Source organism: Protopterus annectens, chromosome 6.part0 (genome assembly GCF_019279795.1).
Source record: "Protopterus annectens isolate FY-2018-M chromosome 6.part0, PAN1.0, whole genome shotgun sequence".
NCBI classification, from domain to species: domain Eukaryota; kingdom Metazoa; phylum Chordata; order Ceratodontiformes; family Protopteridae; genus Protopterus; species Protopterus annectens.
This window is the reverse complement of record NC_056737.1, coordinates 325,645,470-325,663,629: the sequence shown is the minus strand read 5'-3', so window position 1 is coordinate 325,663,629 and position 18,160 is coordinate 325,645,470. Positions and strand designations below refer to the sequence as shown.

The 18,160-nt window shown below is 38.7% G+C and overlaps 1 protein-coding gene across 1 annotated transcript in view; it reads left to right on the top strand.

Moving 5' to 3' along the window:
* The window catches only part of HEATR4 (HEAT repeat containing 4), a 390,162-nt gene that overhangs the window by 159,233 nt on the left and 212,769 nt on the right, over positions 1 to 18,160 (top strand). The window contains exons 8-10 of the mRNA XM_044074085.1: positions 3,095 to 3,255; positions 11,399 to 11,503; positions 17,214 to 17,332. Coding sequence (XP_043930020.1) covers positions 3,095 to 3,255; positions 11,399 to 11,503; positions 17,214 to 17,332 — 385 coding nt within the window. The remainder of the gene's footprint in view (positions 1 to 3,094; positions 3,256 to 11,398; positions 11,504 to 17,213; positions 17,333 to 18,160) is intronic.

The following is an 18,160-nucleotide window of genomic DNA, read 5'->3' as shown; positions in this document are numbered from 1 at the left end:
TCTCATCTCCGTTTGAATTTGTCACATTTTCAAGACTTTTTGTTGTAATGAAAGCTCTCAAACAAAAAAAATGTAAATACATTTTCAGAAAAAAAACATCCCTTATTAACTTAGAACAAACACACAAAATTATGTACATCTGCAAATAATTGATGTCTAACGCTTGAGATAGGAACAAATGCCAAAAATTGATAGCTGCACTCACAGGCATTACTTAAGCTAAAATTAAGGTTACCCATGCTAAGGTTAATGCTACAACCAGTGTTTCCAATTACACTGATTGCTGACTGTTCTTTTTTTAACTCTATTCCCCTTATTTCAATAGGTTCCTTAATAGCAAACCTATTTATTATCTAACATATTTACAAAAGTTACAAACAATACTACACCATTTCAGGAAATAGCATGAAAGTTTTCAGATGAGGAAGCATTATCAGTATTGTTCATATATTATGGTTTCAGTCAATCAAATATTAATATGCAACCCATATCCCTAGGGTTACTGATTAATTAGCTGAAATCTGAGAATTATACCCGTTATTTTTACATGCAATGTATAGTCCTATCCATGATTTCATCATAATTTTCTACCTTATATATATATATATATATATATATATATATATATATATATATATATATATATTATATATATAGGTAGAGAACAGTTAATAAAGCAAGCTGACAGTATTATTAGTAATACATATGAGAAGAAATACAAGATGTAGTGAATGAATGTCCTGGTTAAAATGCCAAATTACATGAAAACTCTATTTTTTCAATACTCAAAACAGTCATACAACATAAGGATTAGTAGACTCACTTGAACATTATACTTTTTTGAAGAATAAATGGCAAATTTTTGTCCAATTCTTTCTTGGCTCACAGTAAATCACAGCAATATTGCTTCCTGGCATCAAATGACAGATCCTTTTTAAACTTTAGGACTTCTTCACTTGTGACATACAGAAACAGAGTGCACTGTATCATTTCAGGTTTTTGAGTTATTCTCTGGTGTTCAGGAATAAAGATAGTATCTGGATCCCTCAGGCTCCTGTTCACAGACAAATTACCTTGAAGAGAGACTGGTTTTCTGATGGCTGCCATTACAACATTTTAAGCAAATGATACACAAATTATTTCCAGTTACTTTTGACCATATGTGATATCTGGTAATTAGGATGACATAAATAATAAAACAAACACATACTGCATGTGGACAGGTTCACCAGCATTAGCTATTAGAATCTGAAATGCATATAGGATAACAGACTACATAATGTATGCTTGGGAGGAGGCTACATTTGCCAGATTTCTTAAAGATATACAGATACAGCACAGCATATGGCTTTTGACACACGGATACTAAGAGGTACAACACCACCACAAGAAATAGTGGTCTTGCAGGATACATTCTTACAGCAAGGGGTTTGCTATCTTATGTATTCAGTCAAATGTGCTAAGCCTGTCCTTTTAAAGTCCTACTGCAGACAGTTCTCTGTATCTTCTGCAACATTATTACACATGCACATGCATGCACACACACACACACACACACACACACACACACACACACACACACACATACACACACACACACACACACATAAACACACACACACACACACACACACACACACACACACACACACACACACACACACACACACACACACACACACACACACACACTCACAGTATTTAGTATGCCTTCTCCTGTTTGCATTTCTGCAAATGTTTTGGGTTTTTTAATACAGTGGTAGTGATGGAACCCAAACCAGGGTCTAGAAGGATGGCTTAGCTTGTATTGTTTGAGAGTCTGTAAATGCAAGTGAAAATCATGCAAATGTATTACAGTGACACAAAATCAGAGATTGTGTGCATGTCTGGAAGTGCCCTGCCCATGGCTACCACATAAGACAGAGTCATGATGTTAAATTACTGAGCAATTAAAAAGGTGATGTGCCAGTATTTTGTGGAGCAGTATGATATGTGGTGCTCATGCTATAATTTATTTTAATTTTATAGTATAAAAATCAGTCATGATTGTCTTAAAAAATGATCAATTATGACAGTAAAAAAATATAGAAATGAGGCCACGAAGGTGCTGCCTCTGCTGAGTTCAGTGGTTGAAAGGCATAAAGGGCCCAGTCTGCTTTATTTTAAATGCATAAATAAATGAGAAATGCCTTATTTTAAATGCATAGATAACTGAGAATTGCTTATTTTAAATGCTGAGTCCACTTCTGGAGAACAAATATTATGCAGTGCAGGCACTTTAAATAAGGGCAAGAAATGTAGTGCAAGCTATTCATCACAAACCACTTGAAGAGCTTTATTAGTATGTGAGGGGAAGGGAGAGGAAGGAAGGAGAAAGAGCTGGTTTAATCTAAACCTAGAGGTAGTGAGTCTTACAATGAGGATCAATGAACAACATTTTTTTGGGAAAAGGGATGTTTACACACAAAGGGATAGAATACAAGTTGGGGAAAGGATAAGTGATAGAGTAATAAGAGGAAACATTTCTTCACAGATAATGTGATTCATGCACACAACATTGCACAAGAAGGAGTAGATATGATGGATTCAGCAGAGAACCTCACAAATGAATGGGGTAAGTACTTCAGATCTCTTTAGAAGGTTACAGACCTCTGAAATAGAGTTTCCTTATTCTACTGATGGAAGGGAAATAGCTAATAAAACAGCTCTAATAATCATATTTACCATTAATGTCTGGGTCTCTTGAAAAGAAATACTATGTCTATGGTAGGGATATTTTTTTAATTCCCTTGAGGGATACTGTAGAAGATAAAGAGTGGAATATACCTGCAAAAATATGTTACACTGCAGTCCAAGGAGACGCTACAGACAAGGCAACATATCCAAGAAGATGTGAGAAATACTAAAGTGTAAAGTAACTGGAGCCATGTAATGCAAAACAATAGAAAGGATGTTTTTTTAGCAGCAATACAGATTGTGAAAATGTAAATCTAAGGATGACAGGTTATATTAATGTGGGAGATAAAGCAATGTATTAGCCTGTTTCCATGTGTATTATAATTTTGGCACCTTGTCCTCTCTTTATGTCTCCAAGGTTATGATGCTGATAGCTGGACTGCAGCACAGGGCTTAGCTCTCACAGGTGAAGCTAGCTACCCTGTAGTAAGCAAGATTCTGACCCAAATGTTTGAAACCAGTGAGAAGACAACCATAGAGCAAGCCTGCTTTCTACTTGCACAGCTCAGTGAAGTCACAGTAAGTTACACTCAAAAGTATCAGCTGTTACCTTTCTTTTTCTCCTGGGATACACAGTGAGTGTGTGATAAGATATGCTATTTCTTATCAATTCATTTCAATAGCTATCAGTGTTTACTAAAAGCTGGAGCAACATCCTTATCCGCTAATTTCAATTAGATGTAGCCTCTCAATATTTTTAAATGTTATCAGCTACACCAAGTTTCAGCCATTATAACAAATTACTGTGCTGTTGTTGTCTGCTGCTTTTGTTTGGTCCTTTCAGCAAGCAGTGGGTATGCAGTCTTTTTTTTTAATTTTGTGTTTTGAGAATATTGTAAATTTCTGCTTTAAAGTCAAGATTTTAACACCTTACATGTGTCTATGACTGTCACCTTTTATATACCAGCAAACCAGTAACAAGGCAGGATCCAAAGGTGGAAAAGTTCAAACACCCAGAACTAAAATCAAAAGATAAATTCCACCCAGTATAAGCAGTAACCAACTCCAGAAAGGAATCCCCTCATCAATAGTAATCCAAAACACCACGAGCAGTAAAATGAATAAAGCCTTTAATTCACAAGTACCTTTTTGTATGCAGTAAAACACAGACTTCTTCAGAATGAAACAGTGATAACCAGAACTTACTTATACACCATTTCTATAATAGAATAATTGAATCTAAGTGAAGTAGTTAATTAAAGAAGCCTTCTTACTTAAACAGAAATCTTATTAAAAAATAAATAAATAAATTAAAAACATTGGTTAAGTACTTCTCATGCAAAAGCTGTGCAGAAAAGTATTGAATACATAAATACAAATATATAAAGAACGTATAAAAAAATGACATTTAAACATATTTAATGATATATAAGAAATAACATATAAAAACATTTATAAGAAGGTCTTGTTAAAAATATAAATACAAGAAAGTATAGTGTTGAATAAATACTTGTATATGTACTTTGGAGAGGGCATAGCGTGTTAGCTTTTTGTTTTAAGACTGGAACTAAAGAAGTACATTCGTTAATGCCCAGGGAATGTGTGGAATCTAGCTGCCATATCTGTTCCCTTAGTTCAATATATTCTTTTCAAGAGCCCCCCTAGGGTTGTGTGTCATTCTTTCTAGAATAATAAATGAGAAATGTTTAAAGCCAATACATACCATTAAATGTCTATAAAGAACATTCGTTTGGTTACATTTTAGGATGTCATAATTGTGTTTGCATATCTGTTTTCTCAGTTGTCTCTCCGTTTTTCCAACACAGAATGCTAAACAAAGGTGAAAGAAATTGCTAAGTATATTATCCCTTTTGTTAGACAATTTCCATCCTGTGCAGACAGCTGATTTTAAACTATTGTTGAGTCGGACTTGCTGGCACTCTGCAGTGATTCGCCCTTTTGTCCAGGCTTTCTTCTGTTTTTACATTGCAGTGTCTACATTTCTTAAAACTAAACAAGAAGAAAGAAAGAAGACAAAAGAAAAGACAGGGGAACCTGCTTACTTTAGTATCCCTATTACATACAAAATAACTGACAAAACTTACTTTGTAGCATGCCGTATATTTCATGCATTATAAAAATACTGTTAAGAACAACATTTTGTTTTACCTACAGTTAATTCTTTCCTTCCTCTTTCTCTCACCTAAATGTTCTTCTAAACATTAATAACATGAAGTAGGGCATATGCTTTGGAGTCCTCTAGGAGTTTAACAAATTCAGAAATGTCCAATATGTCCAGGTTTTCTTGTTCCATCATATTCTACAAATATAATTAATACTTGTAATCCCACATTTATTCATCGATTTCTGAGTTGATGGTTTTCTCCCTGTTGATCTCAGTCTCCCAAATCCAGTTTCTGGCTCATTTCCAACATAATTCTGGTTTTTCTAGTCAACTCTTGTGCTTTTTTCTGTCTCTCAAGCATTTTGCTTTGGAATACTGGAAAAGAGAGCATGTATTGTTAATCCAAACTGAGACAGACAAACTCATAACAAGGTGTGTGAATCAAACACTTTGTCAAAGTCCAAGAAGACAATGTCAGAACACTGGCCTCTGGTCACGGCAGTCAGAATATTTGATAGATTGATCAGTGCAGATTCTACTCCTTGTTTAGACTAGAATCCATGTAGGGAATCACTAAGTTATTAATGCAGAGATGAGATATAAGCTGGAGATACGCAGTTTTTTAAGACACTTTGCAAGCGGGCTCAGCATATAGACAGTTCTGTAGTTATTGAATAGCTCCTTTTAGTTACCCTTCAGAAAAGGACTTATGTTGACAGTTTTCTACAATTATTTAATGGTGCTTCATTTAACGAGTATCTTTTTAGTAATCACATAATTTTGGCAAGTCTCTTGATGTCAAATCTAGCAACATTTAAGATGAAGTCATTAATACTGCCTCAGGCATATATTTCTTTTATGCCATCTTGGACAACTTCTCCATCTTTTACTGAAGTAATTATGCTACCCAGTTTGTACTCGTCATCATCCCTGATTATCCATAGCTAATTTCCTGCTTTAATGTGTGAGAAAAATAGTCCAAAAATAAATTTGGGATAGACTTGTAGTGTCTGTTTAAATAATTAGTATTTCACGTATTGAATTACACAAAGATTGACATTTTAGGCTTTTAATTTTCAGTTATACCCTTATGTGGAAGAGTACCAAATGCCTTAGCAAGGTCAAAGTAAGCAGCATGCACCAACAGTTCTTCATCAAGTGCAAGTTACCTCTTCGAAGAATACCATGAATCTAGAAGATTTAAAAGGCAAAATCTCTCCTTAATAATCTCATATGCTTCCATATCCAACAAAAGTAGGTCCGTCTTTGTGATTTAGGACTCTATGAGTTTATGGAGAATACTGGTCGAGCTGAGTGGTATGAAATTGTTTGTGTTTGACATGACCTCTTTTGTGAATTGGTACCACTACAGCCCATCATCATAGGTCAGAAATGTGCCTACTTATTAGCATTTTCTAGTACAGTTTAAAAACTGCACTGCAGAAAGGATCATGGAAGGACAAGGCTGGTACAAGAGTCTGCTGCAGGGTCTGGGTGAGTGAGAATGTATACTGGGGTCCCAATGTCATCACTGATGAGTGTGCAGGTAGACCCTTCAGTCTGTATAGATTCTCATTTTAACAGTGTGTTTAGATCTTTCCAGAAATGTTTCATGCCTCTGGTGAGTTTTAGGTTCATAGGTTCATACTAGGCTGTCTGCCCTAGGGCATTTACAAGCCTAGCCAGAGTGTGTTTGGCTTTCGCCACCCTTTGAAATTAGTTTACTGTGCCCTTTTTAAGGTTAGTTTACTGTGCCTCTGTGTAGTAGTGACACAGAAGTAATTCCCGGGGTAAACCTACTATCTCTATCTCCCATCCACTCATCAAGATTCCTCTTGAAGAGAGTCAGTGAGGTGCTCTGCCTAACATGGACTGGGATTCTATTCCAGAGTGAAGGGAGCCTCTGGGTTATGAATCTGTCCCTCCAGCATGTCCGATTTATTTCTGTGCTGAGGTTCAAGTCCCTTGAGCACGTAGCTTTAAGAGATTTGGATTTTCTGAGGTGGAGCATGTCCATTAATTCCGGGTTGGACATAGCTTTATACGTCAGGCATAGATCGCCTCTAAGTAGGCAGTATGCAACTGAGTAGAGCTGGAGTTTCTTTAACCGAGCAGCATATGGCATCTGTTTGAGTCCCTTGATCCTCTTTGTGAGGTACTTTTGGGGTCTTTCTAGTTGCTGCAGGTGTCTGGTAAGGTACATCCCAAATGGAGCATTGTATTCAATTATGGGCCTGATGAGGGATGAATAAAGGGGCATGATGACGTCCCTTGATCTAGATGTGAATCCTTTCATGATAAGGTGGGCTATATAGAAGGTCTTTCTAACCACTTTGGCAATGTGGTTGTCAAAGGAAAGATTACTATCAACTTGGGTCCCCAGGTCCCTAATTTCTTTTTCCGTACTTAATGGATTACCGCCTATGTGGTAATTTGTGGGCACTTTGTTTTTGCCAAAGGGTATGACTATACACTTTTTGGCGTTTAGCTTTAGGCCATGGCTCTGGCACCAGTTATCCGTCTCTATGAGACCCTTTTGGAGGATGCTTGTGTCAGCTGGAGAGTCAATTATGGGGCCCAGTTTGCAGTCATCTGCGAACTTGGTCAGCCACAGTCCTCCCATGTTAGCCTGTACCTCAGAAAAATATATACCAAACAAGAGAGGTCCCAGGACTGAGCCTTGTGGGATGCCACTTGTAACTGGTTTCGAGTCTGACAAGGCTCCAGCAATTCTGACCATGTGGGTTCTGTCCTTGAGCCAGTTTGCAACCCATCTTATGACATAGGGTTTTATATTTAAGCTGGAGAGCTTATCTATGATGCCCGAGTGGGGTATTGTGTCAAAGGCTTTTGCGAGGTCCAGGTAAGCTGTGTGGACTACCTTCCCTTCATCAATGGCCTTGGTGACTGTTTCAAAGAAGTCGACTGGGTTCAAGAGGCAGGATCTGCCCTTAACAAAGACAAATTGGGTAGGATCCATTGTCTGTATGTCCCTAATGTCTTTGTTTATGAGTTCCATGATGATCCTCTCCATAGCTTTGCAGACCAGGCTAGTCAGGCTTATGGGGCAATAGTTTCCAGGGTCCATAGAGGCACCACCTTTGCGGAGAGGGACCACTGTTGCTGTATGCCATTCTTTGGGTACATATCCTGTAGTAAGGCTGAGATTGAACAGCAGCTTTACGTGAGGGTTTAGCTCTTCTTGATGTTCGTGTAGGACACAACCCAGGACACCGTCTGGTCCCATTGATGCTGTGTTTTTGCTTTGGAGAGGGCAGCTTTCACCTGAGCATCTGAGATGTTAGGGAGGCAGATCTCTGCTGGGATAGATATTTGCTCTTTTGAGGGGGGGGAGTTTGCACTGAACCTGTCTGCTAGGATGTTGGTAATGTCTGTGGGTTCAGTGTATTTTTGTCATTTAGGATAAACTCTGAGCATATCTGGGAGTTGTGACCCAGGTTCCTAACATAACTAAAGAAGGCCTTGTGATTATCTTTAGTGTCCTGTGCAATTTTTCTCTCGAAGCTGGCCTTGGAGGATTTTATGAGGGATCGTAGTTTTTTGCTAGTACTGATCACAGATGCCTTCCCTTTTAGGGATTTTGCTCTATCATGCAGTAGCTTCCTCCTTCTGTTGTACAGCTTATTTATGGCTGGGGTCCACCAGACTGGACACCTGCCTTTGGACGATTGGGTCTTGGTTTTGTTTGGGATAGCATGATCCATGCATTCCTGGAGGTATCCATAGAATGCATTTATATAGGATTCTGCAGTTTGGGCCGTAGTTTCCACTGGCCTGGGGGCCTTGAAGGATTCCACCTCGGTTTTGAGAAGTGTGAAGTTTGCTTTTGAGAAGTTTTTCACTGTGGTTTTCTGGGCTGGGGGTGGGGTGGGGATGTGGATATCCAGTGAGATTAATTTATGGTCCGATAATGAAGGGTATACCTCTGGTATGGAGCACAGAGTCCCCATGTTGGTGATGACCAGGTCCAGTATGTTTTCCCCTCTTGTGGGAGTGCTGACTAGCTGTTCCATAGCATTTGAGTTTATAAATTCTAGGAACCTTTGGGCTAGGGTGTTGGGGCTTGAGTAATGCTCCCAATCTATGTTTGGGTAGTTGAAGTCACCCAATATAATGGTGTTTGGAGATACCTTCATATTCTCCAGTGTTCTCAGGAAAGACGAGTGGGATTCCTGGTTTTGAGAGGGTGGTCTGTAGCATGCTACAAACTGAAAGGCAGTTTTGCCCACTGTTAGTTGCACATGAATGGTCTCCAATGCTTCGTGCAAAGCCACTAACCTGGAGGTGTGGGTATCTTTGATGAATATGGATACTCCCCCTCCTTTTGTGGTTCGGTCTGAGTTTTGGGGCCGAAAAGCATGATATGAGGTATAACCTGGTAGTGCTGGGGTGCTCTCTGGAGCCTTGAACCAGGTTTCTGTCACTGCACAGATATCGATGTTCTCCATACTGAGGAGGGCTTCGAGTGAGTGCATCTTGAGGTTTAGACTTCTGGCGTTTAGCAGCATTACTCTTAGTTTCTTTTTCCTTGTGTTGTCTATGGAGGTGGGTTTGCCTTTTGAGATTTGCCTAAAAAAGGCACTATGAGGGTGGCAAGAACCTTTGCCAATATCCGAAAGCCCAGGGGTGACAAGTGCAAGCTGTCCCTAGTGAAGCATCGTGGCTTGTCGAGCATGTCACCCCAGGCTGACAGACACTGGATCCCCTTTGAATGACACCAAAATTTTAGCCAATTGTTAAAATTGATCATTTTGTCTTTATACTGTGGCATCATTCTAGGTGAGGGTAAGATGCTGCTCAAGCTCAGGGTCTTACCGGCCTGGGCTACATGATCTGAGAGCTCCTCTATGTCTCTTTTCATGTAGTCTAGGGAGGTACGTCTCAGGTCATTCACACCAGCATGGACAATGACTGAGTCATATTTGTACTTGCCTTGGAGTGACATGAGTGCTTGTGTTATGTGGCGGATCCTAGCGCCCGACAGGCAGCTCACTGTGACCTTCTCTTTGTTCAGCCTGGTGAGTGGGACGTCAGTGTGTCTGACAATAGAGTCACCTATTACAAGTGTATCAGGTGTGTTATTTAGCCTTAAGGGCTGTGACTGTTTGGCACACTGACTTTGTGAGCTTTGTTTTGGGGTAGTGGTTGCTTGGATGTCTGCTTTGGAGGTCACTGCTGCTTAGGCAGATTTTTATTTAGAGCCTCTGGGTATGTGTTTGGTTTGTTGTTGTGGTAGGACTATGTGAGACTGGATTTGTAGTGTGCGAGGTTACCTTCTCCTCCTGACTGGTTGCACCAGTTCTGAGTTGAGAGAGCTCCGCCTCCAGTTGGAGAATATCAGGATGCAGTAACTCAGACAGAGTGGGGGGCCTAACCACCTGGATGATAACTTACATGCAGCACACCAACTATATGCTGCTCTTGAGGAGAGAAAGTAGAAGCATTTTTCACCCACAACAGATATGTGATGAATAACCGGAGACATGCAGTTACATCCCACTTACCGAGCATTGGCATGGAGCCACAATACCAATTCTTCCCTGGGATACGTGCCCCCCTCCAAAAAAGAAAGATCACATCAGGGCAGCTAATGGCAGCTATACGGGAATAAAAATGATCTACTACCAAGGAGCTGGCAGCCGAGAGATTAGTAGAAGTGGCAAAGTAAAGCAAAAAAAGCAAGGCATACCCCCCCCCCCCCAAACACACACACACACAAACATTCTAGGAGGACTAAAGCTGTTGGTTAACTAGAAGCTACACTTTCTTTTTTTTTTGATTAGACAAATAAATGCATGGACTGGATGGGCCATGTGATTCTCAACTTCCCTGAAAGTCCATGTTGGCTAAGATTCTTTGCTATGGAAAGTATATTACCCCGGATCCCCTTGTTTTATTTATTTATTTATAGTTACTTATTCATTTATTGACCTCTTAAAATCCAGTATGTGCAAGTGCCTCCTTATAGGGATGACCCAGTAGCTCTGTCTAGCTAAGTGGAGAATGAGTGCCCAGTATGCAGAAGTAAACAAAGTGAATCCAACCCATGTAAGAAGCTCATAGCCTTAGTTTTATTTATTTATTTATGTATTTATGTTACGCATTTGGTGACTAGGCGAAGCCCTCTGAATGTAAGTATTCCTTTTCAGGGGCAGCATGGGGTCGCAGTAGGCAAATGGAGGAGGAAGGAATCAAAGCTTGTTATCTTGGACTACAAGAAGCAACTCTTTAACAGCTCATTGCCATAATCCTCTGCTGTAAACTGACACATGTAATTCTGTCTACTAAACTATGCTTAATTCTCTGTACTAAACAGCCTTAACAAATACAACCAATAATACATTTATATTCTTATGTCACATTAAAAATAACAATCCAATCTCCGGAGCATGTAGTTGCATTTGTGTGTGTGTGTGTATATGTAAATATTTAACTTTAAGTCAAGTAAATCTCAGGTGTAGTTCAGAACTGTATTTTGCTACACAGTTGTTGCAATCTTAAATTAATTACCTAGGTAAATTTTCTTTTGCTGATAAATTACTAATATTGTCCACTTATTTCCATTCATATCTGCAGATGCTGGTCCAGTCATTGTTGGCAGAAAAACTGAACAGCACTCACTGGAGAGAGAAGATCCTGACCTGCAAGGCCATTGCCTGTCTCCATGGACCTGTTTCTAAGGTGTGTCCAACATTAAAATGCTGATTGTTAAACCCACCAAGAGATAGTTGTTAGGATTTGCTATTATATGGCAATTGTGTTGCTAGTTTCATCAATGATACATAATACAGATATGCATTTGTTCAGAGTGGTGTGCAACTTGGTGATAGAGTATTATGATAAAGACTGAATTTTTTTTGGTTGTCTGTGTGGTATAGAGAGAAGGAGCCCTCACTGCTGCCTAGATGATCTGGCTTTAGTTACGGTCCCAGTGCTGGAGGGGGAGAGACAGAGAGAGAGAGAGAAATGATGAGAAAGAGCCTGCATGCATCTCTTTAGAAGGTGAGAAGGGGGTATGTCTCAGGGGATTGTCTGCCATCAATGAATTCCTGCTGGACATGGAAGCCCTGATGGGATATGCCCACTTACAAGGTGGACACAGGGCTACTTGAGGGGGCCATATCACTTACATATGCTATGACATCCCCACATTGTACTTTTGGCACATCTACCCCTTGAGCACCATGTAGGCATATGAGACGGAAGGCTTGGCTTACAGTAAAACAGTAGAAATCCCCTGATGGCTGCCTGTATGACAGTTGCTCTCTAACTAGCTCTCACCCAATAGAGAAACAAGAAGCATGATCTCAGGGTGGGCCAGATGGTTGGTAGACTCTGGAGCAAAAAAGTGTAAGAGATAAAAGACAAAATATTCTTGTGAGAAGGCTGCAGCCCTCTAAAAGTAACTGTGAAATATTAGTTCTAGTCATTTTTTAAAATGACTACTTAGCACAGATGATCCATTAACAAATGGGCATAGTGATTGCCAGCAACACATGGTGGCAAATTTGTCAGAGGTCTGTCCTGTGGCAAACAGAATGGCAAGTGAAATTCTAGGTGTGTTAATATTGTACTGATACATTTGGACAAAGCTAAGAATAAATTTATATCATACCTACACATACTGTTGGCCTTGGCTATTGAGATGCGCTGATGTTCTCTTGCACTTAACAATGAAATAAACTTAAGTATTTTATTTTCAGTTATCTGCAGTGATGTAATATTCCCTGATAAGTTTAATGCAATGTTTGGTAAGTGCTATTCCCATCTGGGTATCAGGACACTTAAACCTATTATGTTTCATGCCTTCAAGGTAATCACATTACTTAGCTGTTAAGAATATTTAAGAAGCAACTTATGCTTTTTCAACTATTTGCTCTGTGTAGTAAGTTAATGAGAGTTGTTGATCTAAATTGATACCTAAATATTTCTGGGTGTAACTTGAGCAATATTAAACCTAGAGGGCAGTAATAAACAGTGCACATTTCACACTTTCACATTGCATACTTTCTAGTAATTAAAAGTAAAAATGTAAAAAAATACATTTTTTTAAGACTAATAAAACAGCAGTAATAAAAGTCACTGATCTGTTTGTGCTTTAGCGCAATAAAACTGTTGAAAATATAAACTATTCAAATGCTAATTTTATTAAGTGCATTTTAAGAGAAAGCTTAAAGCCACTCACAGTTGAAGACCATCTCAAATAGCCATTTAGTAAATTCCAAAGGTACAGAACTTGATAAGCAAATGCATGAATTGCAGAGGATCCAAGCTGTATTAATAAAATAACTAACATCTCCTGGGAGTCAGAATGCATGGACTGCAATGGCCAATACCAATGAAGGAGATCCTGCAGATGGAGGGTGGGGATGAAGATATAAAAGTCATGTTAAACCTGATCCAGAACATTGTAGATAATATGCTGCTTTATTGGAAGCCAGTACAGTTAACACAAAACCTGCATAATGTACTGTAAGTAGCCTAGCAGAAGCATTTTGCACATACTATAGGTGATCCAGTTGTGAATGTAAAAGCATCAGCCTCAGTAGCCCAACTTGGTGGAAATAACAGCATGTGCCACTGCAGGGAGATTGGCTGGTGATATAAGGTGGTTGATGATTGTGGATTCTTAGACAGAAATTAAAACACAACATCTGATATATTATCCTTCACTGTCAGCCTGTTGCCAATAAGTAGTCACAGATCAAACACCTTTGACATGAACTGTACTGTGTTTCCAATGTAAGTAATTTTGGGAGACAGAACAGGAGCCGATGAGTCCCTGAGGAAATGACCAAGCTAATAGTTTTGGTGGTATTAAGTTCTAGCCAGTTATCATCCATCTAGGAAAGGATGCAATTCGTGTGTCTAGATAAGTAGAAGGCAAATCAATCCAAAGCTACACCAAAGACTCCACAATAATGCTCAAACACAGTAAGATCGATTAGAGAATGGGCGACATACTTAAAATCACAATGATTGGAGAATGACTGTTGTCCAGTAGGGTGTTGATATACAGGTAATGTCCTTTAAAAAACAAGTCCACAACTTCAAAATAACATATTAAGCTGCTGTGAAGCTTTGACATGGATATTAAATAATGTCTTTTAGCTTTTCCCGGTTAGGGGTCGCCACAGCGGAACTCCGGTCCGCTAATGATTGGCAGTGGATTTTTACAGTGCCGAAATATGTTACTTATTTTGGATGTAAAATACTTCCACCACCAGTAATTACATCTGTTGCAGCAAGTCTGAAACATTAAGAGGAGGAGCAAGTTTGCATCAAATATAACACACAGCCCATTCTCTAAGCACAATGATGCTATCCAGAGTGTGTGTTATTAGGGAAGTAATACCTTTCCACAGATGTAGTAGTCCAATGCCACAGGCATGGAAGGCATTATTGCTTGCAAGATCAACTCTATTAAATGCTGATAAGAGATCAAAAATGACGAGGACAAAGCAGTGCTGTTGATAATTCTCTAAAAGGCAATCTTTGATGAGTGTGGTCAGAGCTGTCTCATTTCTGTGTCTAGTGGGAAACTCATTTTGAAAGGGGTCACTTACATCATTATGTCTCAATTAAGAATCCAGTTGTTGATACACTTCTTTCTCAACAATATTACTTAGAAAGGAAAGGACTGAGATTGGTCTATAGTTTTCCAGATCACCATGGTCAAGACCCACTGTTTTGGGACCGAGTTAGAGAAATAAACCATTCACGAGATAGGTGAGGACAACCAGTAAAGGACTGTGTATATGATCTCCATACAGGTCAAGATAAGGCTTGGTAGGACAAGGATCTAGTCCACTTACATGTCTTTCTATATCCATGTAGATATATATATATATATATATATATATATATATATATATATTCCTGAATATTCCTGTATCTGTCTATATACACACACAAAATGCAATATTAGACAGTTAAGCAAGTTTCTTGAAAGAAAGAAGCTTACATAATATTACAGACTACCTGACAAGCTATGACAGTGTTAAGGACACCAGTGAGAGCTCATTCTGTTCTGAATGAACCTAGGGAGTCATCTTGATGAGGTTATATCACCTAGGCAGTTACCATTTGCCTTTTTCTAAAAAAGGAATATGAGTTGAGAAGGAAAGGTGGTAAAAGTATCTTAAGTGTAAGACCTCCACTAATGTTATCAGTGGATGTTGTTGCTCTTTCTTGGATGATACTTCATTCAATGTTCCTGGTCACCATTGCCTTCACTTCCTCCTAGCCATGTAGTCAATTCTGGCATGACAGAGAAAACATATTCCACCCATGCACACCCCCTTTCCTAATGCATCTGCAGATACAATTTGTTTTAAGGGTACATATATCCTGCAACCACCCTCTGATTGATGTTAGTGAGATTATGTTTCCAGCCCGATTGTCATGGACAATATAGAATCTTGTTAGAAAAATACTTTATTAGCTTTTATTAATCAATTGTAAAAGCATGTATCTGCAGTTTAACATAATAGGATCAGAATGTGCAAATATCCATGTTAACCTCATGTTAATTCATCTTAAAATGCAACATTAAAACTTGGGAAAACTGGCTCCTTCTTTTTGCTATATTTTAACATCATGGAATCTAAATATGCAATATACAAAACAATGAGCTCATGTAACTATGTCTGAGCAAAGTTATCCATCCACCCATCCATTTTCCAATAACTAGTACAGGGTCGTGGAGATGTTGGAGCCTATCTTAGTAGTCAGTGGGGGTCAAGGCATTGAAGGTCATTATTGACACTGCTGGAGCCTAAATTAGAATACATGCACATTAACTCACACTAAAGACACTCATACCTACAGGCAGTTTAGAAGATCTCCAGTCCATATACTGCATGCCTTTGAGAAGTAGGAGGAAGCCAGAGCACCCAGAGAAAACCTATACGGGCACATAGAGAGCATGCAGACTCCACCCACCCTGAACAAAATTATAACATTGAAAATATTGAATTTCAGAGCAACAGCTTCCTTCGGGTTGTTCTTAGTTTATATAACAAAATAATTAAACTGTAATGTATTTTATTTTTATGTAGCACATTATGCTTAAATGCTCAGTTTGCAAATATACCATGGTGTTTCCACTTAATATTAAAAAGAAGACACAAGCAAAACAATTAGTTCACCCATAATGACCCTGTTTAGGATGTCATCTCTATCCCTGAGATTCAGAAGCATGCCTAGCACAATTGCAGTAAGCCTTCAATGGGTATGGCTTATAGTGTGATGTGGCACAATGTTAATTATCAAATAATTAGGTGGAAATTTGCAGTCTATTCCATTGCTAATTAAAAAAAAACACAATCAGAAATTACAGAACCTGCATCCAAAAAGGAAATCTTGCAAAAGAGGATAGGACTAGGACAATTAAAACAGACAAGTAGTTAGAAGGGGCATTCATCAGGGTATGCACATGTATTGTGTCATGATAATATGGCATAGCTAACTAGCCACATTAAAAGGCCTCCTGCAATGTCTAAATCTTTTTTTTTTTACACCATAAAGAGTGGATGGAAATGAGTATATAGGACAACACAAAAAGAGGTCAGCAAGCAGAGGAACATAGACAAGGGAAACAGGGAAGGTATGAATGAGACTAGGGAGAGGAAGAAAGTGTATATTTTTTAGGAGCAATCATCCATTTTTCTTTTTCCTGTAGAAGGGAAGATGGAGAAGGATGTAAGAGAAAGACTACAGATGGCAAGACAGTGAGGTGTAGAAGCAAACATAAAACAAAGACAAAAACTGAGAGGGTAGGTGCTGACACACTGTGGTGGGGGGGACAATGAAATTAAATACAGACAAACAAAGGAAGGTCATAGGGTGGGTAAGGTCTTCTGCACCATACTGCCTATGCAATACCCAGAGAAAAGTCAGATAGCACCCTGACCACCCTCCTCACTGGACCCTGTAGTGATAGCAGAGACAGGTAGAGATGTGACTCTGATCGCTACAAGGGAGCCCTTTCCAGGAAGCTGAAAGGGCTTCCAGCATTTGGTCTTTCAGTTACCCCACTACTTCTACCATCTCCTTGTGGGTGACATATGGAAAGGAGAGCCAGGTCAGCATGACTGGAAAGATTTTTGGGGGGTAGACATCTAGGTTGAAGGTCTGGGGACATTACTTTTACAATGACCTACTTCTTAATATCAAGTAAAATAGCTTGTTAATAAAGGCATATAGTTACCAAGGAGTTTTTTTTCTGCTCAAATACATTAAGTTTTATTTGCGCACGAACACAGAACAGCTATGGTCCACTGATCTATACACTTCCACGGTACTTTAGTCCCTGCCACATTATGTGTCCAATGTCAGACACTGTTAGTGTTTGCCACTAATAATGACTTATTCATGTGGTTTTATGCAGGATCTGGCAAACAAACTCACGTATGTGATGTGGAATGACTGGAACATTTTTGTACGTAAAGCAGCTGCTCATGCTCTAGGAAAGCTGGGAATGGGCAAAGAGGTACATGATATACTCAGGTAAGGCTCACTCATTTACTAGAAGGTGGGTATTTACAGTTTATTTATTTATGCATTTATTTTTAAATAGGAAACTCAACAATAACAATCAACAAAAACAAGGTAAAAATAATAGCATATTGAACAAGAATTAACAAAGAACCAATTTTGTGACCACTTGTATTTTTTAACTGTTTTGTACATGTTGAACTGTGTGTGTGTGTGTGTGTGTGTGTGTGTGTGTGTGTGTGTGTGTGTGTGTGTGTGTGTGTGTGTATGTGCTTGCCCCCTTTTTTCTGCTATTACAGTTATTAGAATTCCTTCTATTCTAGATATTTGTAATGCAGTTTCTTAATGTTTTTAGAAATATTTTGTATATCTTCATATATATTTCTCTGTTATTATAATTATTACATCCATATTTGGTCTTAGAAACTATTGCTATTTCTTCAACCTTTAACTTTATTTGTGCATCTCTGTCAGTGAAACTTAAATTGAGGTTTTCATTCCTTGACATTATTATGTTTATGCGTATTCTATTTACTGCTTTATTTTCTTATTATTGTTATGGCGAGATCTGATGTTGTCTTTTTCATTCTTCTTCAAAATATGGGTTCAGATCCAACTTGGCCACATATTCCAGAATTCAGATCCAGCTTTTGAGCTCTTCCTTTTACCCACAACGCCTTATTCCATCCCTATTACCTCAGATCTCATTTGCCGTCATCACGAACAGATGCAGGTTCTACTCTCAAGTGTTAATAGACTTTTTTTGTGAGTTTAAATTCTTTTGGATTTAGCTTTAACTTTATATTAATTAATCTATCCTGCCTCCTAGTTCTTCTTGCT